Here is a 27,598-nt window from a genome sequence, read left to right as displayed (position 1 = left end):
TCAAAGTTCTGGAAGCTGGGAAGTCCAAGATCAAGGCATCAGCAGATTCAGTGTCTGATGAGGACCCACTTCCTGGTTCATAGACAGCTCACTATGGCAAGAGGGACAGGGGAGCTCTCTGGGTCTCTTCTATAAGGGCTCTAATCTTATTCATGAGGGCTCCACCCTCATGACCTAATCACCTCCCCCAAATCCCCACCTCCTAATACCATCACATTGGGGGTTAGGATTTCAACATATGAATTTTGTGGAGGGGACACAAACATTCGGTCTATAGCAGGGTCCTAATATACAAGGTCATTCAGCACCTGGAAGCCATCTGTTGTCCCTCATTTACTTCCTCTCACCCTCCTGAAAGTTATATGATGATTTTTGGTTAAACCAATATTTCAGAGTTTACTTATTATGATTAAATGAAATATCAGTCATTGGTGAGCCAAGTAGAATACCATGGCTACGTTTCCTTTCTTGTACACCTTTTTGCTCTTCTTGGAGTTTATAAGTACTTCTTTTTCATAATAGTCCCCCAGTATCTGTCCTTCTCTTCTTTCTTGTCATAATAGAAATCCCCCACCCAGTTTGTTACATGGCACCCAGAGAAACAGAACCAATAAGAACCAGTAGGAGATATATACATACATATATGTGTGTGTGTGTGTGTGTGTGTGTATATATATATATATATATATATATGGAGAGAGAGAGAGATTTTTGAGAGAGAGAAAGGGGTCACATACAAAAAAGAAAAAAAGAGAGAGAGGATCAGGATGCAATGCCAGAAGCTAGAAGACAATGGAAGCAATACCTTCAAAAATATGAAGGAAAATTATTTTCAAAGCAGCAATCTATACATAGTCAAACTATACAAAGTGATTCTCAATTTTCTTTTTTTATATTGACTTCTCTCTCTCAAAATCTCTCTGTCTCTGTCTCTGTCTCTCTCTCTCCCTCTCTCTCTTCCTTTGGGAGCTTGCTTTGTCTGCAGCATTCTAAAGTGCCATAATGACATATCTTGAGGGTTTTTCCCTCTTCTTGCTGGGCACACAGGAATTGGGAAACTCATATCTCTCAATTCTGGAGCATTTTCTTTTTATTTCCATGATAATTTTCTCTCTGTTTTCTCACTTCTTCCTTTCTACAATTTATATATGATGTGGATGGTTACACCTCATGTACTTATCTTCTAAATTTTAAAATCTTATCTCTTCTATTTTACTTGCTGTGTCTTGTGTGTGTGTGTGTGTGGGTGTGTGGGTGTGTGTGGGTGGGTGGGTGGGTGTGTGTGATTGCCTCAGTTTTATCTCCCCACCCATTGGTTAAATTTTTATTTCAGCTATAAAATATTTTAACAGTATATTGTTCTTGTTCTGGGGATGCGATATGGTCCTTGTACTTCTCTGAGGAAATGAATTATGGGTTTAAAATGTTTGCTATTCTATTCTCTGAATTGTCTCTGTTTCCTTCAAAAACTTCAAAACAAACTTCTGTTTGGTTTTGGTCTTTGCTTTCATCTTTGACAACAGCTAGTTGTGATCATGTGATAGTTCTGGCCAGGGAGCTGTGAAGGGAAGTCAGCTAAGAGCTCCTGGGAAAGCTTTTCCTTTCTTGACAAGAAGACAATATGGCTGGCTTGCCCACCTCTTCCCTTCTTCCTGCTCTGAGTTTAAATGTGACGCCTGAAGCTGGTTCAGAAGACACAAGGTGGTAGTTCTCAAAATGTTGTCTGAGATATGTTGTCTGAGGAACTTTCAGGGGTCAAACTGTGTTAATATTAATACCAAGACATTATTTCCTTTGTCCTTGTTCTCTCATGAGTGTACAGTGGAGTTTTCCAGAGGCTGGCTGACGTGTGATGTCGTTTTCATTCTGACAGCCAATGAATGCATGATTGTGTATTCCTTGGGTTTTTGAATTTTTTCTATCTTAATTTCTTTTTTTTTAAGCATTTAAAAAATTTGTATTTTATTTATTTATTTATTTTTGGCTGTGTTGGGTCTTCGTTGCGCACGGGCTTTCTCTAGTTGTGGCGAGCGGGGGCTACTCTTCATTGCGGTGCGCAGGCTTCTCATTGCGGTGGCTTCTCTTGTTGCGGAGCACGGGCTCTAGGTGAGCGGGCTTCAGTAGTTGTCGCTTGTGGGCTTAGTTGCTCCACAGCATGTGGGATCTTCCCGGACCAGGGATTGAACCTGTGTCCCCTGCACTGGCAGACGGATTCTTAACCACTGTGCCACCAGGAAGTCCCTCAATCTTAATTTCTAATAAAGCAAATATCAGTAGGTATAACTCATATGAACAAAAGCACTTTAGTGCCCTCAATCATTTTTAAGAGTCTAAAGGGGTCCAGAGACCCTCAGTCATTTTTAAGAGTCTAAAGGGGTCCAAAGACCAAGAAGATTGAAAACCACAAAAGTAAAAAAGAAAAAAAACTCGCTGACATTGCTAACTGGCTGAACTAATGCCAACTTCTGCCTACTTCCAGTTTTGTTGTTGTTATATTAGAGAAACAAGACTATATTTATTTAAGTTACTGTTGACTGGGTTCTCTTACCTGCAACCGAGTATATCTTAACCAATAATAGCCAGGGAACCTGTCATTTTGTTTGTTCATTGAGAGCACCAAATGTTGGTATCTACAGGGTTTTTCCTCTGGGGCATTTTTGTGTCTCCAGAAAACCTCATCAAGTTCTTGCCTAGAGCTTGAGCAGGAGGATGGAGGCTGGGAGTCTCACCATCCAGTATGTGAGCTTCCACTGAGAGACTCTGTTTTCAGTGTGGTGCCTCCACCACCCCATTTATCCCCTAGCATCTCTGATCTAGGGCTTCTCTACTGCAGTTTTGCCTCACGCTTCTACTCTCCTATGGGCAGAGTTGGTGGCCACCCAACCCCTTCGTGTAGAATGGGGCCGGGACATGAGGGTCTCTCGGCTCCTTATCTTCTCTTTCCATAATGTTTCTTTCCCTCTTTCTGTCCTGTCACGTCTCACTCCTACTTCTCTGCTTCCTGTGCCTGACCTCCTGAAACGTTCCCAGGTTCTGTAGAATACAGTGCTGGTTTCTCCTTGGCTTCCCCCTCTGCAGGCATCCCCTCAGCTCTCACAGCTTCTTCATCCACCTACCATTTTAAAATATTTTGTTATACACCTTGTCTGCTGTTGCCTATTCTCTCATCTCTCATTGTCTTTAACCTTTGGACCATGTCTAGTATAAAACTACTAGACTTGATTTTCTGACTTAAGAAGCAAAACCTCCCTAGGTACTTATACAACTGTCAAAAATCTAAAAACATCAAAGTTTTTTTAAAAATTAAAAAAAAATTTTTGGCCACACCATGCGTCTGGTGGGATCTTAGTTCCCTGACCGGGGATCGAACCTGCACCCTCAGCAGTGAAAGTTTAGAGTTCTAACCACTGGACCAATTGTGGGACTTCCCTGGTGGCTCAGCGGTTAAGAATCCACCTGCCAATGCAGGGGACACGGGTTCGAACCCTGGTCCGGGAAGATCCCACATGCCGCAGAGCAACTAAGCCTGTGCGCCACAACTACTGAGCCTGCACTCTAGAGCCCGCGAGCCACAACTACTGAAGCCCACGTGCCACAACTACTGAAGCCCGCGCACCTAGAGCCGGAGCTCTGCAACAAGAGAAGCCACCGCAATGAGAAGCCCGCGCACCTCAACGAAGAGTAGCCCCCGCTCGCCACAACTAGAGAAAGCCTGCGCACAGCAACGAAGACCCAATGCAGCCAAAAATAGAAAAATAAATCAATTTATTTTTTTTAAAAAGAGACCAATTGGTTATCAACTTAATCAATCCCCCCCCCTTTCATTTTAATTGGGTCTTTGAGAAAAAGAAAGATAAATGCATATGCTCAATCTACCTGGTTCAACCAGAAGCTCTTCTAACATTATAGCCCTTCTCACATCTGAAGTCAGCTTCCCCCTGGGTGTGTCTTCTCCATCTCCACATGCCCACTTCCTCAGTGGCTCTCACGGGACATGGTTATTACAGTCTCACTAAGGGTGTCACCTGCAGCTTACTCTTCAGATGAACTTCTCAGAATGCCTGTTTCATAAATATCCTGCCCAGATCTGCACACAGTTCTCCAGAGTGACAGTGGAAGTTTTCAGATATCCTTTTTAATTTTTAAAAAAATTCTTAAAAATTTATTTTATTGAAGTATAGTTGATTTACAATGTTGTGTTAATTTCTGCTGTACAGCAAAGTGATTCAGTTATACATATATATACATTATTTTTCATATTCTTTCTATTCTGGTTTATCACAGGGTATGGAATATAGTTCCCTGTGCTATACAGTAGGACCTTGTTGTTTATGCATTCTGTATATAATATAGTTTGAATCTGCTAATCCCAAACTCCCAATCCATCCCTCCCCACCTCCCCTCCCCCTTGGTAACCACAAGTCTGTTCTCTCTCTGTGAGTCTGTTTTTGTTTCATAGATAAGTTCATCTGTGTCATATTTTAGATTCCACATAGAAGTGATATCATATTGTTATAGGGTGTGTATGTGACCCAGTAATTCTACCCCTTGTTATGACATAGCAGTAATGCATGCATATGCCCGCCAAAAGCCATGAACCGGAAGTTCAGTGCAGTATTATTCATAACAGCCCTCAACTGGAAACTCCACAAATGTCCATCAACACTGGATGTGTAATGTGTGCTGTGTTCACCCAGTGGAATACCACCCAGCAATGAGGTGAATGATCTACAACCACGTACAGTACGGATGACTCTCATGAGAGAATTTACTGCATGATTCCATTTATATCAGGTGCAAAACATATCTATCAGCAGAAGTTAGGACAGAGGTTGCCCTGGGGGAGAGGTAGTAATGAGAATGGAATGTGACGGGGCTTCTGTTCTGCTTCTGTTCTGTTTCTTGATGAAGGTTCTGTGCTCAGTTTGTGAAAATTCTTCAAGCCCTACATTTAGATATGTGCATGTGTCTTGCAAGTAGGTTGTACTTTAGTAAATAGTGAGTGATTTTTTAAAAAAGACTTAGGCAGAAAGGAGTAGTTTTATCATCCCAGAAAAATTGGGCTACCTGCTTAAGGACAATAATATTGCACATCAGACAGAGGCTTTTGCTGAGACAGGGATCTGGGCTGCACGTATTCTGAGCCAATCTCAAACTTCGGAAGAATTCACTGAACCCTTTTTATGGTCATCAAAACAAGGGACCCTCGAGCCCATGCCCTTGGTGTAACTGGATTACATCCGTCTTCTGGGTCTCGATCACTCCCCTCCCCAATTCTCACCCCACCCCAATTTGACTCACAGCCTCCATTCCTGCTTTATAGAACTTCCTTTTATGCTTGGTTGCTTTTCCTTTTATCTCCAGGTATCTTATTGTCTTGCCATCTGGCATTTTCATTCCATCAACTCTTTTACATTCTTATGTGGTTCTTTCTCAACCTCCTCTTTTTATTTTATCACCTGCTTTGGGTGGTTGGGATTTTGCATTAACGTTCCTCATCTTTTTAAGCCCTGGTTAAATTCTGGATCCTTTCCTGGTCTTCCTGCCCTGCAAGGCCACGTCTCATCAGGCTGGAGTCTGTCTTTCTCTCTGGGGCTTGTCTGTTTTCCTTCCTATCACTCCTAATGACACAGACATGACCTGATGGGAGGATAGAGCACGTTTTCCTTCTCTTGCTTGGGTTAGTTTTACTCAGCAAATTCCACGCCATGTTTGCTTCGGTTGGGGAAGTGGTGATGGTGATGTCGAGTCATCTTGCTGAGCCCGCTGGCACAGACTGAGATATGTAGTAAACTGAACATCTAGGCCTTTTTTTCACAAGATCAGCGATTTCTGTGCACTTGGTATTCTGAACCCGTGAGCCAGATTTTCCATTTATCCTGATTACATTTCAAACGTTAGATTTTATCCATTATTCCAGCCTGTCAAGATATTTTCCAATCTTAATTCAGTCGCCCAAGATCGCATTTATCCCTCCAAGCTCCCGATAAGCCCCCATCTCATCATTCAGTGATGACAATGCCCGTCAGAGGAGGACAGGCGCTGTGGATGGTGCCTCGGTGCCGACCACGGCTGCTCGCTCCAGATAAAGAGAGAACAGATGATGGACAGCGGCCCAATCAAGGATTTGGTATTTAAAGGATAGACTCTTGGATCCTTTTTTTTCTTACACCTGTGGCTTCCAGTTCAATACCTCAGTTCCTTGGACCTGCTCCTCAAAGGCTGTGGACCAGAGATGGGGGTTGTAAAAGAAAGTTTCAATGGTAGGTTCCTGAGTGGCTTTCTGGTCACTTTTTTGTATTCCCTGTTCTACCCTTGGAGTCCACAGTGAAGATGACCAGAATGGTAGGCTTTTCAGCTGCATTAGAGAGTGTACACAAACCACCTAACTGCCCAAATGGGGAAACTGAGGTGCAGCAAAATTAAGTTCCTGGCCTGGTCTTGGCCTTGTTTCTGGATGATGGCGCCAGGGCTGGAAACCTAGTCCCTTTGCTCCAAACTGGACCATCTCAGCCAGGTGACCATGGCCTATGCCTGCCCCCACTTCCTGGAGGGCCAATGTGCCTCCAGAGTTTTCCGGAAAACATTAGTTTCTTTCTTTTTTCTTGTTTTTTTTGGTACTTAAAATTATTTTTATTGTTTTACTATTTATTCTTTTATTTTTACTGTTTAAATTAAAAAATTTATTGAAGTACAGTTGGTTTACCTTTGGTAACCAGAAGTCTGTTTTCTATGTCTGTGAGTCTATTTTTGTTTTGTAAATAAGTTCATTTGTATCATTTTTAGATTCCACATACAAGTAATATCATATGCTATCGTAATTTTTATTATTTATTTTTAATGAGTTATAGTTGATGTATGACAATATTATGGAAGTTTTAGGTGTACAACATAGTAATTCACTAGTTTTAAAGGTTATGTTCCATTTATAGTTATTATAAAATATTGGCTGTATGCCCTGTATTGTACTGTATATCTTTGTTGCTTATCTATTTTATACATAGTAGTTTGTATCTCTCAATCCCCTACCCCTATCTTGCCCCTCCCCCTTCCCTCTCCCCACTGGTAACCACTAGTTTGTTCCCCATATCTATGAGTCTGTTTCCTTTTTGTTATATTCACTAGTTTGGAAAACATTAGTTTCTTATTAAAATATACAAGGATAGATGGTGGCATAGAATGCAAAAACCACTTGGATTTTAAAAATGAAACAAGAAGATCAAAGAAATGTGCATTTACTAATTACTTGGGCCATGGATGCCAGATCCCTCCAACAGTACAAAAATAGATTATTTAACCTCATGGAACAATTTTAAAGAAGAGAAATAAGACTTCAGATAGACTTAATGAATGTAACAGCACTGCTTGTGGAGATACATCTATGGGGAGGGGGTTCCATCATTTTTTCCTTTCTGCTATTATTATTATTATTATTCTAAGCTATTTGTAAAGTGTGACCAGTGCATAGAATGTAAAAGAAAACGTTTTCTTCCCGCTAAGAAGCCTTTGTCAGGTTACTGGGTATGTCACGGAGTCCTCTCTATGACATACAGGTTCATTCATTTAGCTTTATGAGGACATCGGTCAGTTCTTGCAAAATTCCAAGGAAGCAGAAGGACTACCTGATTGAGACCCATTTCCCCTGGCTGTGGACTGACTCTGTTATCCACAGTTAAAGGTAACTCTGGATGGCATCCTTTTGCAGGCAAATTTCTAACCCAAGAACGTCTTTCAGCTCTGAGCATTGTCGAACTGAATGTTGCTATGAGACTGCAGCTATTTATTCCCCCAAGATGTTTTCTGAAAGAACTGTGATGGGGCTCTGGTAACAGAGTGTATTTTTCATAGCTACACAATCATTTTTATTCTCTCTTCTTTAAAAAGAAAAGAAGACCCCCACCATTTGTATAACATTTCCCGTGAATACATTAGAATGTTAGAGGGGTGATGCATGCCAGAAGTCTTGGCAGGTAGGAGCCCTTTCCACTGTTTAATTTCTGTTTTAATCTGATGATGTTGTAGAAGGTAGATTTGCCTTGAAAAGCCAAAGATCATCAAGATTTCACTGAATGCTCCAATTGTGTGCGTAAAGGGTTAAAAATATCCCCCCCCCCCCCCCGTGCCACTTTAACCTCTTGGATACCTCTTGGAATAATAGATACAGATACATGGGTTTTAGAGTAAATACTTTATCAATATCTTCTTCAATCAGTACCTTGGTGGGTGCATGTTTATTTCACAATAGAGATGTGTATAGAGAATATCTATTGATTTTGCCTGCCCATTATCCTTTCCTTCTTTTTCAGCTAAATCACCTCAGTTTTCCTTGGGGACCCACTCTCTCCAGGGGTGATGGTCAAAATATATAAAAACTGGAGTGACATGGGTACTACCATGCTCGACCAATCAGGGTGGATGTTGACTGTAACAGCCGTTGAACCCAGCCTTCCTCATTAGATACACTTTCAATGAGTCTTGAAACTGAGATGCCCTGCCCTTCCTTCTCCAAGGGCCAGGCATGAACCAAGCGAGGCCAAACAGATTCTATGTCCTGAGAATTTGCATACTGATCAGCAACACAGGCAGGGCTGAAAACACTTGGCATGGGTGTGTCCCAAAGGTGTGGCCCTGGAAGCGCCAGCTTCCTGTCCTTTCTAAGACCTCATTGCTCAGCTTTTTCTTTTATTCTATAAGCTACCACCATATCCACCCAATACATTTTGTTTTTTGCTTATATTTCCCAGAATTCATTTCTGTTGCTTGCAACCAAGGAACTCTAAGACGGTAATTCAGAAAATAAGATAGTAAAACAAATTTTCCGTAATGGGAAGGAATCCTGTTTTCCTGGGTAATTTTATTATAAAATTGTAGGAATAATTCTGTGGAAGGAAAAAAAAGCCTTCAAAAGAATAAGTAGGAAATATGATGAAAATGAAATTAAGAAAAGCAGAGTTGTGGGGCAAAGCACTCAGTTTACTGGTTGGTGTGACAAAGGACTTGAACTAAATAGAGCAGAAGTGCTAAGCTTTCTGTGAGTTGCTATCCCTACCTGGGTTTTTTTTTTTTTAATTTAATTTATTTATTTTATTTATTTATTTATTTATTTATTTTTGGCTGCGTTGGGTCTTCGTTTCTGTGCGAGGGCTTTCTCTAGTTGCGGCAAGTGGGGGCCACTCTTCATCGCGGTGCGCGGGCCTCTCACTATCGCGGCCTCTCTTGTTGCGGAGCACAGGCTCCAGACGCGCAGGCTCAGCAATTGTGGCTCACGGGCCTAGTCGCTCCGCGGCATGTGGGATCCCCCCAGACCAGGGCCCGAACCCATGTCCCTCGCATTGGCAGGCAGATTCTCAACCACTGCACCACCAGGGAAGCCCCTACCTGGGTTTTTAAAATAAATTTATTTAAAGTAGCTTCCTACTTTTAGAATTCCCCTTTGACCTTTAGTCACTAGATTAAATCCTCCAGAACATGTTTCTTGAACTACAATGCACATATAAATTGCTTGGAAGATTTTTCTTTTCTTTCTTTCTTTCTTTCTTTCTTTCTTTCTTTCTTTCTTTCTTCCTTCCTTCCTTCCTTCCTTCCTTCCTTCTTCCTTCCTTCCTTCCTTCCTTCCTTCCTTCCTTCCTTCCTTCCTTCCTTCCTTCCTTCCTTCCTTCCGCGCCAGGTCTTAGTTGCGGCACACAGGGTCTTTAGTTGCGTCATGCGGTATCTTTTTTAGTTGCAGCTTGTGGACTCTTAGTTGTGGTATCCATGCGGGATCTAGTTCCCTGACCAGGGATCGAACCCGGGCCCCCCTGCATTGGGAGCATGGAGTCTTAGCCACTGGACCACCAGGGAAGTCCAGATCTTTTTCTTTTTAATGTAATATTTTATTTGTTGAGGGGTGGATACATCCTTCATTTCTTTTTTCTTTTTTTTTTTTTGATAAATTTATTTATTTTATTTATTTATTTTTGGCTGTGTTGGGTCTTTGTTGCTGTGTGCGGGCTTTCTCTAGTTGTGGCGAGCGGGGGCTGCTCTTCCTTGCGCAGGCTCCTCATTGAGGTGGCTTCTCTTGTTGCGGAACACAGGCTCTAGGCACGCGGGCTTCAGTAGTTGTGGCTCGCAGGCTCTAGAGTACAGGCTCAGTAGTGGCGCACGGGCTTAGTTGCTCCACGGCATGTGGGATCTTCCTGGACCAGGACTCGAACCAGTATCTCCTGCATTGGCAGGCAGATTCTTAACCACTGTGCCACCAGGGAAGCCCCTGGTTTTTTTTTTGTTTTTTTAAATTGAAGTATAGTTGATTTACAACATTGTGTTAGTTTCAGGTGTACAGCAAAGTAATTCAGTTATACATACATATATATATCTATTTTTTTCAGATTCTTTTCCCTTATAGGTTATTACAAAATACTGAGTATAGTTCCCTGTGCTATACAGTAGGTCCTTGTTGGTTATCTATTTTACATATAGTAGTGTGTATATGTTAATCCCAAATTCCTAATGTACCCCTCCCCCTTCCCCTTTGGTAACCATAGGTTTGTTTTCTATGTGTGTGGTGGAGGATCTTATTAAAATGCAGTCTGATTTTACATTTCCATCAAGCTCCCGGTGATGCCCGTGCTGCTGGCCAGGGGACCACAATTTGAACAGCGAGGCTCCAGGCCAGAATATTTTGCTCCAGCCCAGGTTTCTCAGATTCCCCATTTAGGGCTTCCAGACTACCTCCCTTTGTCTCTGTAGAGCACACTTGTCATACCACTCCAAGCCGGCAGGCGGCACCAGCGCTCTCCTAGAGTCCCTGCTGAACTGATTCCTCGCTAAGAACCAGTTGGTATATTTCAGAAGGATTCATGTAAAGGGAGCTTAAGAATCTCCAAAGTAAGCATATTTCATCGCATTTGGTTATAGTTTGAACCTCCAAGCAAAATGACCACTGAGGGGGGAATTCTTGCTAAGTATTGTGATAACCCTTTTTTTTTCTTCTGATTTAAAAATCTGTCCATCTGTCCATGCCTCACTGTGGAGATTTGGCTCTTTACGTTTGTAATTGGAAAGTAAGAGGTGCTTTAGCAAAGCCTGCTGCAGTTAGATTTTAGAGGGCTTTCTCACATGTTATCGTACTGCTAGAAGAATCTTTACTACTGCTATTATTCCCATTTTACAGATGACAAAACAAAGGCACAGAGAAGAGGATTTAGTGACTTGTCTACTGCAACAAAGGGAGTGAGGAACAGATGAGATCCAGCCTTGAGCATCTGCTCAAAACCCTCAGTCTTTACTGTGTATGGAGAAACAAACAACAACAGCAATAACAACAAACAAACAACAAAAAAAACCAATACCTGGGTTATTTTCTGCATTAAACCTTGTTCTTCTCAACAACGTTGAAATTTAACTAACCTTTGTCAAGGGTAATGGTTTAAATTTGAGGAATTCCTGGGTTCCTGATCACAGGAACTGGAATACAGGGAGTTCTGGGCATAACTTCTCCCTAGATACAATGATACACTTTGGATAAAATGATCTGTGATTGCAAGTCTTCTACAAACTTTGTATTTATTTACCATAGCCAAGGAGTCCCTGTCCTACATGTGGTATCAAAGTTCCCTTTGAAAAATTTCTGGGGAGGTTAGGCATTAAAATAGAGGGAACATTTTGAATACATTTAGAATAAAACAAAGGCTTTTTTGTGCTTGCGTGAAGGGGAGTTTAGGGGAGTCGATGTCTCATCTTGGAAAACCTCCCACAGGTTTTGCAGCCACAGTAAACTCTGGGGGCTAATCCCATCCCCTTCCTTCACCCCTCCCCCCACCATCCAATCTGGTGCAAGGAAGTTGCTGTCACCCCAAGGCCAAGCAGAGCGGGTTCTTGAGCCTCGAATCTCAGGGTAGGAAGGGCTGCTATGGGTGATCTCGAGGAACCTCAAGATCTTCAAGCATTTTGCAAAATGGGTTCTGTGGGATGTTAACACGGAGTATTAGGGGGACAATGTTTCCGTGGTCACGCCACGGGGTCAGTTGAGAAACACTGGTTTAAATGAAGTCACAGAAGTTTCTTTTTCCCAGGGTTTCTTGGAGGTGTTCATATGCGTGTGTGGCGGGGGGGAAATCTTTAAGAATGCGGCTTGTGCTCTGCTTCCCAGTTAGGAGATGAAGGAACCTCTTGTTCCTGGAACATCTGAGGCTTACAGAACACCCTGTGAAAATCCTCATTTAGTTCATCTTGCCCCACAGACGGTGCCAGCTTCATGGCAAGTGCAGTCACGGGGCCCAAGATTCCTTTAATGCTCTGCCGTCACCATCTTGAAATTCTTAGTAAGTTCTGAACAAGGGGCTCTGTTACCTGAAAACTGGGTTCACCTCTTGGTGGGTGTTAAGCCAATAGACACAACCAAGTCAAAGATCTGGAGAAGGAAGGATTTATTATTACTTGCAGCAAGTAAGGAGAACACTGGGGATCAGTGTCTCCCCAAATAGCAAAATTGGGGAAGTTTTAAGCTAAGGGTACATGCACATTCATGAATGGGCTCGAGCAGAGGAGAATTCAGCATAGAATTGGGGCAAAGGTCGACAGAGTCCAAGCTTTAGTTGATAGAAGTCACGAGGGTCAACATCATCATTCCTTCCTCCACCTGGGTGGGGACCTTAGTTCCTGCAGATCGCAAAGATGTGCATCAGATTGTTATACATCTCTCTCTTGAGGAGGAACTAGGACTCTGTTTTATTGCTGAACTGTTGTTTCTTGACAGCTTTCCCTTCATTCCTGCATTCCCTCACTTCTCTTAAGATCCTTGATTACTGAGAGCTGTTCAAGGGCAAGCACTGTGGCCAGACTTACATCACAAAATAGCTTCTCTTCTGTCAAGAAAGCCATGCGTGGTTCTCTTTCTCTGGGGACCCCCTACCCTATCTGCTTACAGCTCCGCACCTGGGTTTTGCACTGGGCCCTACAAATGATGTAGCTGTCCCTGCCTACGGAGGACCCAGAGGAGGAGCTGGGTCTTGGCCTAAACATTTCCTGGTCTTTCCTCTCCTTCCTCTCTGTACTCTTCTTAGCTTCCTCTTCCCACCTATGCTGGCTCCCTCCTCCTGTATCTCCTCCTGCTTCCCTACTTTCTGCATCTTCCATCCTACTCCTTATGCCTTCCCTTTACCCTCTGTCTTCTACCCGTGGACATATCTTTTCTCCAGCCCAAATTTAAAGATCCCTGGAATAAAGCTCTCTAATGTTTCCTTAGCTCTCTTTGCACTTGTGAAGGGATGTGCCACGTACTGTAGCAAAGTGCACACTCTGGAGGGTGGTCAGCCCTGCATTGTGCTGTCAAAATAATACCGGATGTTACCGCTCTGCTCCAGGCGCTGCTGCATTCTCTAGTTTGTATCTGGGAATTCAGGGAGAGGAGCACAGAACACAGAAGAAAGCAGAAAGAGAGCACATTTCGATGGTCTTTAAAGCAGTCCTTTCCGAGACTAATAGCCTCTTTTGTCTAAACGTATTACATTAATGATTTGAAATGAAATGTTGTTAGCACCTTCTTACAGTTAAAGGAAAGAATCAGTGCAGTGCCCCTCAGCACATCAAGGGAAGCGTCAGAACTGAAGGCGGGTTACAGCATCTCTCACTGACAACCAGGAAGGACCCACTTACCATAACAAGGCAATCTTCCCTGCAGGGTTTCAGAGTCATCAAAGACCACCCTTCCTGTCCAACCCTGTTTCCACCTCTCTCCCTTAACTTCCATTGTTGTCAAGGTGTTTTTTGTTTGTTTGTTTTTGTTGTTGTTGTTTTGGCTAGTAATATAAATTTAAATCAAACCACTGTAAGGAAAGAAAAGGAGATATATTGGTTCCTTATAACTGAGCAGTATAAGGGTTGGGAATGGCTTCAGGTATAGCTGGATTCAGGAGTCCAAATGATGTCATCTGGACTCCTTGCCCCCTCCTTCTCTGTGATCCCTACTTTCCTTTGGGACATATTCTCTGTCCAGATCTCTCCACATAGAGGCCAAGATTGCCCCCTCAGTTTACACTCTTCATGGCTTATGATCTAGAGAAAATGTCATTTCCCCAAGGGTTCTGTAGCAAACCGGAGGGGAGGTTCTGATTGGCCCAACCAGGTTATGAGTCATAGCTGATGAGCCCACCCCTCAGCCAATCACAGTGACCTGGAGAATGCAGTGTGCTGGGATTGGCCCATGAGGGTCACATGCCCACCCACCTGCTGGTGGTGGTGGTACTGGAAGGAAGAATGAACTCTTGCCCAATAAGGTAGGGTGGGTTCTCTTAAAAAAGAGGGTTCCAGGGCTTACCTGGTGGCGCAGTGGTTAAGAATCCTCCTGCCAATGCAGGGGACACGGGTTCAAGCCCTGGTCCGGGAAGATCCCACATGCCGCGGAGCAACTAAGCCTGTGCGCCGCAACTACTGAGCCCGTGCACCTAGAACCCACCTCAATGAGAAGCCCACGCAAGCAACAAAGAGTAGCTCCTGCTCACTGCAACTAGAGGAAGCCTGCACGCAGCAATGAAGACCCAATGCAGCCAAAAATAAATAAATAAAATAAATTTATTTAAAAAAAAAAAAGAGGGTTCCTAGTACTAGAAGAGGGAATGTGTGTCCAAAATGACAACTCAGGTGATGCTCCCTTCTCAGTCTGTCCCATGACTCCTCCCCTCCCCCACACTTTGCTTACATCTGCCGCAGGGCCTTTGTGTGGCTCTAATCCCCGCCTTTTCTCCACTTTCCTAAGCCCAACCCGTCAAGGCTGAACCCATAATGACCACTCAGAAAGTACTTTATGGGCTCTTTTGGGAGCCGATAGAACACTGAAGAGGTTTCACAAGGGAGACAGATCTTCTGTTGATTTGAAGACAGGTATCCTAGCTACCTATCTTCATCACGCTTCTGTGAGACTCTGTGCTGGTCAAGGCTTTTTAGTTGAAAGGATCAGAGAGACACAGGAGTTAGTACAGATGAAAGGGCGGTGGGCTCAGAGGAGTCGAGGGCATCTCCTGGAACCAAAGAACAGCTAGCTGAACCCAGGGGACTCTGGAAGCCCTGGGGCTCTAAGATGAGACCAGTCGTGTGGGTGCTCCGGGGAGAGACAGCCTCCCGTCCTCGTGTCTGTCTGTCTGCTCGGTGCTCCTGCTTCCCTCAGCAGCTGCCTGTATCTGATTGGTCTTCACTGTGCTCTCTGGGAGAGGTGGCGGCCTGGCGTCGGCACCTTTTAGTTCCCATGCCCACCATTCTCTGGGGCTCTTTGCTTGGGTTTTTGAGAAAAAAAGAACACATTTGGTCACTGAGCAGCCAATGTATCAGCTGTCTTTGGGCATCCCCCACTAGTCCAGTAATCTGTTCATCGGGGTCATGTAGCACACACATGGTTGACCAGGCCATGGGTGGGAGCGGGTCTCAGAAGAGTGGGTGTGAGCTGAGCAGGCGCCCCAAAACATGCCTCTTATGGATACGTGGAGCAGCTGTTTCACAGGCTAATCGGTTAAAGCTGAGAGAAGTTAAATGACTCACACAAGGCCACCCAGCCAGGGAGAGGTGTCTGTCCACTGCTTTTTGGTCACTTCTAATGAAGAGGGGATGCCCAAAGCCCTCAGCATTGATTAGCTCTCTGAGGCCGGGAGGCTCTGGGGAAGGAGCCAGGCAAGAGGCTGGGTTTCAGTGGACCCCACGGTGAGCACTGAACTAGACCCTGGAGTGGAGAGGAATTAAGACACTGGGGGACTTCCCTGGTGGCTCAGTGGTTGGGAGTCCGCCTGCCAATGCAGGGGACACGGGTTCGAGCCCTGGTCCGGGAAGATCCCACATGCTGCAGAGCAACTAGGCCCGTGCGCCACAACTACTGAGCCCGCATGCCACAACTACTGGAGCCCACACACCTAGAGCTCGTGCTCCACAACAAGAGAAGCCACTGCAATGAGAAGCTCGCAAACCGCAGCGAAGAGTAGCCCCCACTCGCCGCAACTAGAGAAAGCCCACGTGCAGCAACAAAGACCCAACGCAGCCGAAAATAAATAAATAAATTTTAAAAAAATAGAGGTAAATTTTAAAAAAGACCCTGGGATTTGACTAGAAGGGCCTTGGTGACCTTCAGGGAAGCAGGTTCAGGGGGTGTTAGAAACTGATGATGGAGTTAAGGGGGAGGTGAAGAAAGGATGGAAAGACAGGGAATAAAAGGGAGACGTGGATTATGAGAAACAACAAATGATGAAGCCTTGGTCTGTGTTCTGGCATCAGGGACTGTGCTCGCTGCTCTACCATGTTATAAGAAATTCCAGAATAGTGCCCTGTCCAATCGATAAGTTAAAAATGAATGGAAGGAAGTCCTCAACGTGGTACATAGGTAAGCATTAAGTCCTGAGACTCTGATACACTTCAGAGAAACCAAGAAGTATGTGCACAATAGGATTTGGGTTGAAAAGGTGCCCATAATAGAACAAAGTTCATTGTTAACACAGGCAAAGTGTTTTTCTAAGTTATAGGGCATTATCTTACCTTTTGTGACATTAAATGCATTTTGCTCTCCAAAATTCTTCATCAGTTAGGAATATTCTTAGCTGCTCATAATAGAAAATCTAAATAAATAATTTAAAATGTATAAAAATATAAACTTAATGAACTAGATAATATACCTTACCTCTGTCTCAGCAAAAAGGCTGGAAGTAGGCATTTACAGGGATGGCTCAGGTGATCATCCGTGTCATCCAGTATTCAGACTCTATTTTTCATTTCACCCTGGTTGGTTTTTCATTTGTGTAATGGTCGTCACCTCATGGTTGTAAGGTGGCTGCCACAGCTCCGGAAGAAAGGGGAAGAGAGCCACGAGCAAGCCCTCTTCTTACATTTGTCCCTTTTTACCAGGAAACAAATTATCTTTTTCAGAAGCACCCCAGCAGGTTTCCTAAAGTGTCAGTAAAGAGACTAGGACACTTGGCCGGTATAGCTGCAAGAGAAGCTGGAAATGTAACCGTCCATCAAAATGGAATGTGATATCCTTGCCATGTTTAGCTCAATCAGGATCCATCCCCTAGGGATGTGCCAGGGTTGGACGCATTCCACCTGAGCAAAATCTGTGTTCCATTAACAAGGAGGAAAGAGTGAAGGCCACCAAGAGCATCTTTGCAATCCCTCCCATCTACCAGTGATACTGTTTTCATGGTAGGCCTCCTCACAGTGGAGACAAGTAATGCTGAAGGCTTTGCACAAATGGTGGCTCATGTGCTGAGTCAAAATGACTCTAAGATGTAGAATAAGTCACATGTCAACACAAATCACCAAGGAACACGTCAAAACTCCTACTTGCCACTTACCTTGAGTAGCTTGGCTTTGCAGATAGAGTGCTCTCTAGCAAAAGAATAATTTTTAATGTCATTTCTTACTCTTGCTTCACACTAAGGGTTTTGATCCATAACAAACATGCAGTTACTCCGTAACACGTCACAAATGTCACTGACATTGGTTTCTTTAAAATCAAAGTGTTACTCATATCCACTGATACCATTTGCTGGGGGATTGTTCTGGACGGAGTATACTTCATTGGGCTTGATTTCTTTCCTCCTCACTTTCAAATTCATATTCACGGACCTTCCCTGGTGGCGCAGTTGTTAAGAATCCACCTGCCAATGCAGGGGACATGGGTTCGAGCCCTGCTCCAGGAAGATCCCACATGCCGCAGAGCAACTAAGCCCGTGCGCCACAACTACTGAGCCTGCGCTGTAGAGCCCGCGAGCCACAACTACTGAGCCCGCATGCCACAACTACTGAAGCCCGCGCGCCTAGAGCCCATGCTCTGCAACAAAAGAAGCCACTGCAATGAGAAGCCCGTGCACTGCAACGAAGAATAGCCCCTGCTCGCCGCAACTAGAGAAAAACCGTGCGCAGCAACAAAGACCCAACGCAGCCAAAAAAAAAAAATTCATATTCACTACTTAGCAAAGTATGTGTAATTGAGAGATTTGTTCATTTGGGGTTTCATAAAAGGTTAGCTGATTTGTTGACATTAAAAACAAAAGAGCATTAACTTAGAAGCCACGTTTAAATAACTGAATATTTTTCAAAATCTAGCATGTGTTCCCAGGGGCTGGAGGCCTGGTGAGGATCTTGACACATTGGTGGGCTTGTGACATGTCCGACGACTGTGGCCTTGAAGGGGTTTAGGCTGAGTGTGGCCAGATCTGCTTTCTAAAAAAAAAAATCCAGAAACCTGAATTTTGGGGAAGTCTCTCAATTGTTTGCATATTGGCAACAAAGTCTTAAAATTTTAAAACACTGAGCGCCAAACTAAACCAGATTTACAGGCTTGATTCAGTGAGAGGGTTGTCACTTTTCAACATCAAAAGAAGTCCCTTATTTGAGAGATAAGATCACAGAAGCCCAGGGTAGAGACGGAGCAGGTACAGAAGGACAGACAGTCCTCGGGGGTCTTTCCGGGCCAGACAGGTGGTGGTCCCCTTCACTGAGAGGTTAGTGGCTTGCCCAAGAGAGCAGAAGCTCATGTAGACTCTGAATTCCCCTTCAGGACAGGAGAATTCTCTCCTCCAGTTGTCCACTGACAGCTCGCGGCTATGCACCTTCTTTGGAAACTGGTTTCACTCCAGAAAGTTGCCTCCACAAGATACACCCCTTTGTCAGGGCAGCTGGCATCCAGTGAACCCCCAATCCCACCGCACTTTGTCCTGAAGGGCCAGCCCCGCTCTGAGCTCCCCACGGGGTGGGCTGAGGCCTTTGTTGAGACCACATGGCAGGGAGACCTCTCTCTCCATCCCGTGCAGCCTGTCTCCTCCCCACATGCTGTCGATGCCGAGGGCTCTCCCTGCAGGCTAAGCTCCAACTCTGCTCCTGCCCCCCGGAACATGACCTGTGACCCTTAGCTCCCCTCTCTCTCTTTTCGATGTCCCAGGTAAGTGTATTTTAATGAGCAAGGCCAACCTAAGACAGTAGCAATTTTTTTTTTTTCAAATTTTTCACATGAGAACATGGTTTCTTTTATTTATTTATTTATTTTTGGCTGTGTTGGGTCTTCGTTTCTGTGCGAGGGCTTTCTCTAGTTGCGGCAAGCGGGGGCCACTCTTCATCGCGGTGCGCGGGCCTCTCACTATCGTGCCCTCTCTTGTTGCGGAGCACAGGCTCCAGACGCGCAGTCTCAGTAGTTGTGGCTCACGGGCTTAGTTGCTCCGCGGCATGTGGGATCTTCCCAGACCAGGGCTCGGATAGTAGCAATTTTTGATGAAGACATTTTCCCCAGAGATTTTTCTTCAAGAGATCTAATTTGAACAGAGCCTCCCTTTACACACACCTATTCAAAACACGGGGCCTAACAAAGGAAACGTGTAAGAGCCACGCAGGAACCTCTTTTTTTTCAGACCAGCATAATCATTTTTTTTTTTTGGGGGGGGATATAATCGACGTATAACATTATACTTGTTTAGAGTATACAACATAATGATTTGACATTTGTATATATTGTGAAATGATTGCAACAAGTCCAGTAAACATCCATCAGCACTCATAGTTACAAAACATTTTTTTCTTTATGATGAGAACTTTAAAATCCACTCTCTTAGCAATTTTCAAATACACAATACGGTATTATTAACTATAGTCATCATGCTCTACATTACACCCCCAGGACTTATCTTTTTTTGTAACTGCAAGTTTGAAACTTTTGACCCCCTTTACCCATTGCACTGATACCTCCCACTCCCCATCCCTGTCAACCATCAATCAGTTCTCAGTTCTCTATATCTATGAGCTTGGTTTTTTGTTTTTGTTTTGTTTTGTTTTAGATTCTACATGTAGATGAGATTATACAGTATTTGTCTTTCTCTGACTTATTTCACTTAGCATAATGCCTTCAAGGTCCGTCCATGTTGTCCCAAATGGCAAGGTTTCATTCTTTTTTATGGCTGAATAATATTCCATTGTATATCTATACCATATTTTCTTTATCCATTCATCCATCCATGGACACTTAAGTTGTTTCCATGTCTTGGCTATTGTAAATAATGCTGCAATGGACATGGGGGTGCATATATTTTTTGAGTTAGTGTCTTCATTTTCTTCAGATAAATACACAGAGGAGGAATTGCTGGATCATACAGTAGTTCTATTTTTAATTTTTTGAGGAACCTCCATACTGTTTTCCACAGTGGCTGCACTGATTTACATTCTCACCAACGGTGCACAAGGGGTCCCTTTTCTCCACATCTTTGTCAACATTCGTTAACTGTTGTCTTTTCGATAATAGCCATTCTGACAGGTGTGAGGTGATATCTCACTGTGGTTTTGATCTGCAGAGGAGCCTTCTGGAATGCCTGTTCAACAAACAAACTGCCTCTCCCTTCAAGTGTCAAACCTGAGTGAGTTTGCAATCCCTGTCGCCAGCATCTGACGAAAAGCCCAAGGAAGGAGTCAAGACTGAGAACAACGATCATATTAATTTGAAGGTGGCGGGGCAGGATGTCTCCGTGGTGCAGTTGAAGATTAAGAGGAATACACCACTTAGTAAACGAATGAAAGCCTATTGTGAACGACCGGGTTTGTCAATGAGGCAGATCAGATTCCGATTTGATGGGCAGCCAATCAATGAAACAGACACACCTGCACAGCTGGAAATGGAGGATGAAGATGCAATTGACGTGTTCCAGCAGCACACAGGAGGTGTCTACTCAAAAGGGAACCTGCTACTTTAGTCCAGAATTCTGTTCCTCCGGACCCAGAAGACGTTCTCAATTAGAAAACCACAATTTGGTTCCACCACATCCTGACTACTACAGTATAGTTTCTCTATTCTTTCATTTTCCCCTTCCCCATTCCTTTATTGTACCTAAAGTAACTGGTGTATGTGCACAAGCATATTGCCTTTTTTTTTTTTAACTAAACGGCCAACGGTATGTTTTGATCGACATCAAATGGAGACGGAATGGGGAAAAATACTGGTTCTGTGAAGATACCCCCTTTTCTCCATTAGTGGCATGCTCATTCAGCTCTTATCTTTATATTCCAGTAAGTTATTTTGCTCTCACTGTTTAACAAAAAAAGAACAACATAAAAATTCTTGCATACCTTGTTCGATTGGAGAATTTTAATGTTTTTCATTTATCATTGTAAAACCAAGGACAATTTTGTAACTTTTTTGTACGTAGCTGTTACATGTAGGGCAATCTTTCTTTAAGTAGGGATAAATTACTCTAATAGAAATGAATCCTAGATACTTTTCCCTTCAAGTCAAGCGTCTTGCTGTTTAAATAAAGTTCTTGTTTAAAAAAAAAGAAAAAAAACCATGCACGGCTCCTGAAATGCACCTTATTTTCATTATTTCCCATGAAGTGGGTGTAGTAGGAAGAATAAAGGCCTCCAAAGATGTCCATTATCTAACCCCTAGAATTTGTGACTAAGTTATGTTACGTGGCAAGGAGGAGCTAAGATTGCACATGGAATGAGGCTGCTGGTCAGCTGACTTTGAAATGGGGAGAGTATCCTGGATTATCCAGGTGGGCACAATATAATCACAAGGGTCCTTAAAAGTCTGTGCAGGAGGAAGCACAGACGCAGTGTCAGAGTGACGCAGCATGAGAAAGATGCCATTGGCCAGAGGTGGAAGGGACCCATGAGCCAAGGAATATGGGCAGCCTCAGCAGTCTGGAAAAGGGAAGAAAACAGATTCTCCCCGGGAGTCTCGAGAAAGGAATGCAGCCCTGCCCACACCCTGATTTTAGCCCCGTGAGTCCCATTTCAGACTTCTGACCTCCAGATAGTACATTTGTGTTGTTTCACTAAGTTTGTAGTAATTTGTTATGGCAGCAATAGGAAAGTAATGTAGAAGGTCAGTCAAGTAGAAACAAAATTCACTTATGAAACTTCTTTAGTTTTTAAAATAATATTGATACCATCAAGGTACACAGCTGTTTTATGCTCAGATATTTTTTTCCATGTGACCCACTTCTGCAAAGTACCAGTTAGTCCTGTTTTGTACACATTTTTTCTTTGGGATAAAAACTAGTGTTTATTACATGAAACACTTTTTTTTTTGACCAGGAGGGATTATTTTGTCCTTTATTAGCTGGCTGTTAGAAATGACTTGCAACAATGTCCAAGCTGTTTATTTCCAATCAGGAATTATCTTGGAGTAGCGAATAGGGGAAAAATAGTTGTGAGCCTTTTATATTTCCATCAGCTGTCCCCAGATAATATAGGTGTGATAAATGAATTCATGGGGAAAAAAGCCTGGGTAGCTGCAATTTATAATGTTTTTCAGTTACCAATTTATATGTTAGAACACTGGGGTTTGATCAATCAAAGAAAATCATTTGCAATAACAGGGATTCCAAGAGCCTGGGATGTTGCTTCCTACATACCACAAGTTTTGAGACGATAAAAGCAACACTTGTTTTAGAAGGAAAAAAGAAAAAAAAATGTAAATGCTGAGAGGAATGAATAATGCAGCTATTGAAAGGCACCTATAGACAGAGCTGAGTCACAGACATGCAATAATTCAGAATATTCAGAACGCTGTGAGGAAAGGGTGCTTTTCCCAAGCTGGGGTGTCTCTGCCTCCTGCCCTGGGCGTGGTGCTCCCCCCACCCTCCCTGGGGCTCCTACACTTTTTTGATTCTAAAGCTCCACAATCATTATTGTCCTTCACTCTCAGGCTTTTTAAAAGAAAACACTTAGACGTCTCCATAACACATTTTCCCCCTCCTTTTCAAAAGGAAGAGAAGAAAGCCTTCTGAGGAGAGAAGATACCTCTTCAGTGACCCTTGTAACCACCCAAAGAATTCAATTCAATCCAACAAAGAGTCACTCAGATAAGAAAACTGACCCAAACACAATGGGGAAAGGGTATTGATGCTGATTACAAATCCTCAGCTGTTGTGCGTTTATTCTTCACAGTTAGAAGAGGTGGTGGCGGGACTTCCCTGGCGGTCCAGTGGTTAAGACTCCGCGCTTCCAGTGCAAGGAGCACGGGTTTGATTCCTAGTCAGGGAACTAAGATCCCATATGTCGCGAGGTGCAGCCAAAAAATAAAAAATAAAAGAAAGAAGTAGTGGGGAGCTGATACTTGCTATGGACTGAATTGTGCCCCCCCCCCCCCGCCAACTTCCTGTGTTGAAGTCCTAACCCTCAGTACCTCAGAATGGGACTGTATTTGGAGACAGGGCCTTTAAAGAGGTGATTACCCTAAAAGGGAGTCCTTAGCCTGGGGCCTAATCCCATATGACTGGTGTCTTTTTTTTTTTTTTTTTTTTTTTAATTTATTTATTTTATTGATGGCTGTGTTGGGTCTTCGTTTCTGTGCGAGGGCTTTCTCTAGTTGCGGCAAGTGGGGGCCACTCTTCATCGCGGTGCGCGGGCCTCTCACTATCGCGGCCTCTCTTGCTGCGGAGCACAGGCTCCAGACGCGCAGGCTCAGCAATTGTGGCTCACGGGCTTAGTTGCTCCTCAGCATGTGGAATCTTTCCAGACCAGGGCTCGAACCCGTGTCCCCTGCACTGGCAGGCAGATTCTCAACCACTGCGCCACCAGGGAAGCCCCCTGACTGGTGTCTTTATAAGAAGAGGAGATTAGGACAGCGGGGAACACCAGGGATGCTTGCACGTGGAGGAAAGACCATGTGGGGACACAGTGAGAAGGCAGCCACTTGCAAGCCAAAAAGAGAGGTCTCAGCCCTGCCCACACCTTGATCTCAGACTTCCAGCCTCCAGAACAGCGAGAGAATCCATTTCTGTTGTGTAAGCCAGCCAGTCTGCAGTGCCTTGTTAGGGCAGCCTGAGCAAATGAATACAGTACGTACTTATAAAGCGAGACTCTCGGACCCCATTGGAGACATCAAGTTGTGACTTAGCAGCAGCCCAGACAGAAACTCTCAGATCCCGGCGTGGAAGCCCGATGCTGGCTCCTGCCAGAGGCTCAGCACCGCCCTTCCACCCTGGCCGGCAGTATTCATTTCTTGCTTGACCCCTTTGCCTCTTTCCCTGTGCGCCTCGGAAGTCTGGGGAAGCTGTGGCTTCTCCGCCTTTGCATTTCTCCCCGTCTTCAGCCCCGGATGTTACACAGCACAGAGCAGGCAGTTTTAAATGCTGGTTAAATCAGGGCTTGTCTCTAATCAGTGTGCATTCCTTACCTCCCCCAAAAAGTATGGTAATGATGACCATCCCTGGCTACACTAAATGGACCAACAGACTCTCTGAGAAGATGGGACGGTGGGTCAGGATGGGACATGAGGTCTTCCATTCGGGATTCCTGCAGACACTGTATCCCACGTTGGATTCCTCCAAAACTGACTAGTCTTCTGCCTCTGGGCAGACACTGGACTGGGCCATGGGAATGTGATTATAGAGGAGCTGTCCCCTCTAGGAGCAGGTACAGCTGTCCTCTCTTCCCTGGAATACAATGTGATAAGCGTCATACCCGTGGGCTGCCTGCACCAGCTCTGAAGATGGAGTGACAGGTTCTGTTTGGGAGGCCGGGCAATCCAGGGTGGGGAAAGCAGCTGGAGATCCAGCCTGGGGGGCGGAGGCAGTGGCCCTCTCACCTTGGCAAACTACTCAGTCTCTTTATGGTTTAAATGGAAACTGTAGAACATATTTTGGAAAGTTGGTGTAAATATAAAATGAAAAATTGAATTAGAAACTGCATAATGGGACTTCCCTGGTGGCACAGAGGTTAAGAATTCACCTGCCAGTGCAGGGGACCCGGGTTCGAGCCCTGGTCCGGGAAGATCCCACATGCTGCGGAGCAACTAAGCCCGGGCGCCACAACTACTGAGCCTGCGCTCTAGAGCCTGTGAGCCACAACTACTGAGCCCGCATGCCACAACTACTGAAGCCCGCATGCCTAGAGCCTATGCTCTGCAACAAGAGAAGCCACTGCAATGAGAAGCCCACGCACCGCAACGAAGAGTAGCCCCCGCTCGCCGCAACTAGAGAAAGTCCACGCGCAGCAACAAAGACCCAACGCAGCCATAAATAAATAAATAAATAAATAAATAAATAAATAAAAGAAACTGCATAATGTAATGCCTCACGCATCGTAGGTGATTGGTAACCATGAGGAAGAAGAGAGCCCCTCGAAGGAGGTGATGGGCCAGCCTGGCCTTGAACAGTGACCAGGAGCCCACCGGACAGAGGAGAACTTGGACGGAAAGAGGTAGACCAGGCAGAGGACCAAGGAGAGAAAAGGTGCTGTTCGGGGAGCCCTGGGTCACCCCATGTCCATGTTAGGAATATTGTGGGAAATCAGGAAGGCAGAATGGGACTTCAGTGCCAGGTGAAAAAGTGCCAGGCCTTTGTTCTATACTTAGCAGAGAGACTTTTCCAGAGAGTGTGTGACAGAGGGGTAGAAGGTGGAAGTAGAGGAGGAAGGGATAGGGTCAGTCCAAGCTGCCTCCCATTTTTCCAGCCTGGGCTCTGCTTCCTTAGATGGTAAGGCCAGATATTGACCTGGGAAACAGAAGAGGTTAGTGGGACTTGTTTGTGGTTGTTTGGGGAAGGTGTGAAGTAGACAGGATGAGATGATGCTCATGTGGCTTTTGGGGTATCCAGGGAGAGATGCCTAGTGAGCTTGTCAAAAAAGAGTCTAGCCTTTTGTCAATCAGTCCGGGATCCATAGTGTCCCCAGCATGGGCTGAGTACTGTTCTAAGTTTTTCCTGTATCACCTCATCTCATAACATCCCTGTGAGAGGGACAATATCCTGAGCCTCATTTTAAAGGTGAGGGCTGTGATGGACTGAACTGTGTCTGTCCACAGCGCCCCTGCCCCAATTCATACGTTGAAGCCCTAACCCCCAATGTGACTATTTGGAGATAAGGCCTTATGGGAGATAATTAAGGTTATTTTTTAAATTAATTAACTAATTAATTTATTCATTTTGGCTGCGCTGGGTCTTTGTTGCCGCACGCAGGCTTCTCTAGTTATGGCACGCGGACTCAGTAGTTGCGGCACACGTGCTTAGTTGCAGCATGTGGGATCTTAGTTCCTGACCAGGGATCGAACCCGGGTGCCCTGCATTGCAAGCATGGAGTCTTAACCATGGACTGCCAGGGAAGTCCCGATAATTTAGGTTAAATGAGGTCATAAGGGTGGGGGCCCAGTCCAATAGGGCTGGTGTCCTCATAAGAAGAGGAAGAGACATCAGAGCTCTCTCTCAGTGTGCACACAGAGGAATGGCCACGTGAGGTCACAGTGAGAAGGCAGCTGTCTGCAAGCCAGCAAGAGAGGTCTCACCAGAAACCAACCCTGACGGCACCTTGATCTTGAACTTCTAGGCTCCAGAACTGTAAGGAAAATTAATTTCTTTAATTTTTTTTAAAGATTTTTTTTGATGTGTACCATTTTTAAAGTCTTTATTGAATTTGTTACAATATTGCTTCTATTTTATGTTTTCTTTTTTTGGCCACGAGGCATATGGGACCTTAGCTCCCTGACCAAGGATTGAACCCACACCCCCTGTGCTGGAAGGTGAAGTCTTAACCACTGGACCACCAGGGAAGTCCCTCTTTAATTTATTTTAAATTAAAGTAAATGTTTAAGTTACCCAGTCTACAGTATTCTGTTATGGCAGCCCAAGATGACTAATACAAGGGCAATTAAGCCCAGAGACACTAAGTAACTTGTCCAAGGTCACACAGCTGGGAAGGAACAGAGGCAAGATTTGGCTTAGGGCAGAATCTTTGCTTTTAACCACTAGCCTTTTTGCCTTTAACTACTGCCTCTCTAGGCAGTGTGTGTGTGTGTGTGTGTGTGTGTGTGTGTGTGTGTGTGTGTGTGTGTGTGTGTAGGGGCAACATCTCCACGTGAATGGAGAAAAAATGGGGCTGTCACTTTATTCTGAGAGGAGAGGTTGATTTCTGGGGCCCCACTGCACCGGTGTGCCTACCCTTGAAGCCTAGTGACTGTTGTGCTGAGGCTGCATGGCCACGTTCCAAGCTTCTCCGTACACTTCTGTGAGACTAGGGAGGAGGACACTTCTGTAGAATGGAGAATAAATGTGTGGTCTGAGGCAGGCGGAGCTGCAGACATGTGCTCTGGCATGTTCTGTTTATTGCATGTTGCCCAGGTGCTGGAGGCGTGGGAAAGGGTGGGAAAGGCTCTGCCCGGCCCTCACCCTCACCCTCACCCTCACTGGGCCAGCAGCACCTGTGAACTAAGTGAAGAGAGAATCCAATAGGCTACGATCTGGTAAATCATCCAGAGACCCACCACCATACGGTAGTTACAGTTTGTTTTAAGATGAGCTTTTGTTCTTTCCCATGTAGATGAATTAAAGATCAGGCTGGGGCAGGTGGAGGTGGAAAAAATAAAATCAGATTGGTTTTCACTTGGAGACCCGTGGATGCATTCCTGGTCATTGTTTTATTTATTTATTTATTTAATTGGCATATAGTTGATTTACAGTGGTGTGTTAATTTCTGCTGTACAGCAAAGTGACTCAGTTATACATATATATACATTTTTTTAAAATAGTCTTTTCCATTATGGTTTATCACAGAGTATTGAATACAGTTCCCTGTGCTACACAGTAGGACCTTGCTGTTTATCCATTCTCTATATAAAAGCTTACATCTGCTAACTCCAGCCTCCCATTCCATCCCTCCCTCATCC

The 27,598-nt window shown here is 44.4% G+C and overlaps 2 protein-coding genes across 2 annotated transcripts in view; both read left to right on the top strand.

Annotated features, from left to right (window-relative positions):
- LOC118894077 overlaps positions 1 to 20,439 on the top strand; it is a 105,157-nt gene extending 84,718 nt beyond the window's left edge. Inside the window, exon 4 of the mRNA XM_036849725.1 lies at positions 20,292 to 20,439. Coding sequence (XP_036705620.1) covers positions 20,292 to 20,358 — 67 coding nt within the window. The 3' untranslated portion in view covers positions 20,359 to 20,439. The remainder of the gene's footprint in view (positions 1 to 20,291) is intronic.
- LOC118894076 (small ubiquitin-related modifier 2-like) lies at positions 20,367 to 20,918 on the top strand (the record flags this gene model as incomplete). The annotated part of the gene is made up of 1 exon (XM_036849724.1): positions 20,367 to 20,918. A coding segment is annotated over one exon (321 nt), but the record flags the coding sequence as incomplete, so codon positions are not given.
- Between the last annotated feature and the right edge of the window lie 6,680 nt (positions 20,919 to 27,598).

This window comes from Balaenoptera musculus, chromosome 4 (genome assembly GCF_009873245.2).
Source record: "Balaenoptera musculus isolate JJ_BM4_2016_0621 chromosome 4, mBalMus1.pri.v3, whole genome shotgun sequence".
In the NCBI taxonomy this organism is placed as follows: Eukaryota; Metazoa; Chordata; class Mammalia; order Artiodactyla; family Balaenopteridae; genus Balaenoptera; species Balaenoptera musculus.
The sequence above is the reverse complement of the archived record's forward strand: the minus strand, read 5'-3'. Positions and strand labels throughout refer to the sequence as shown.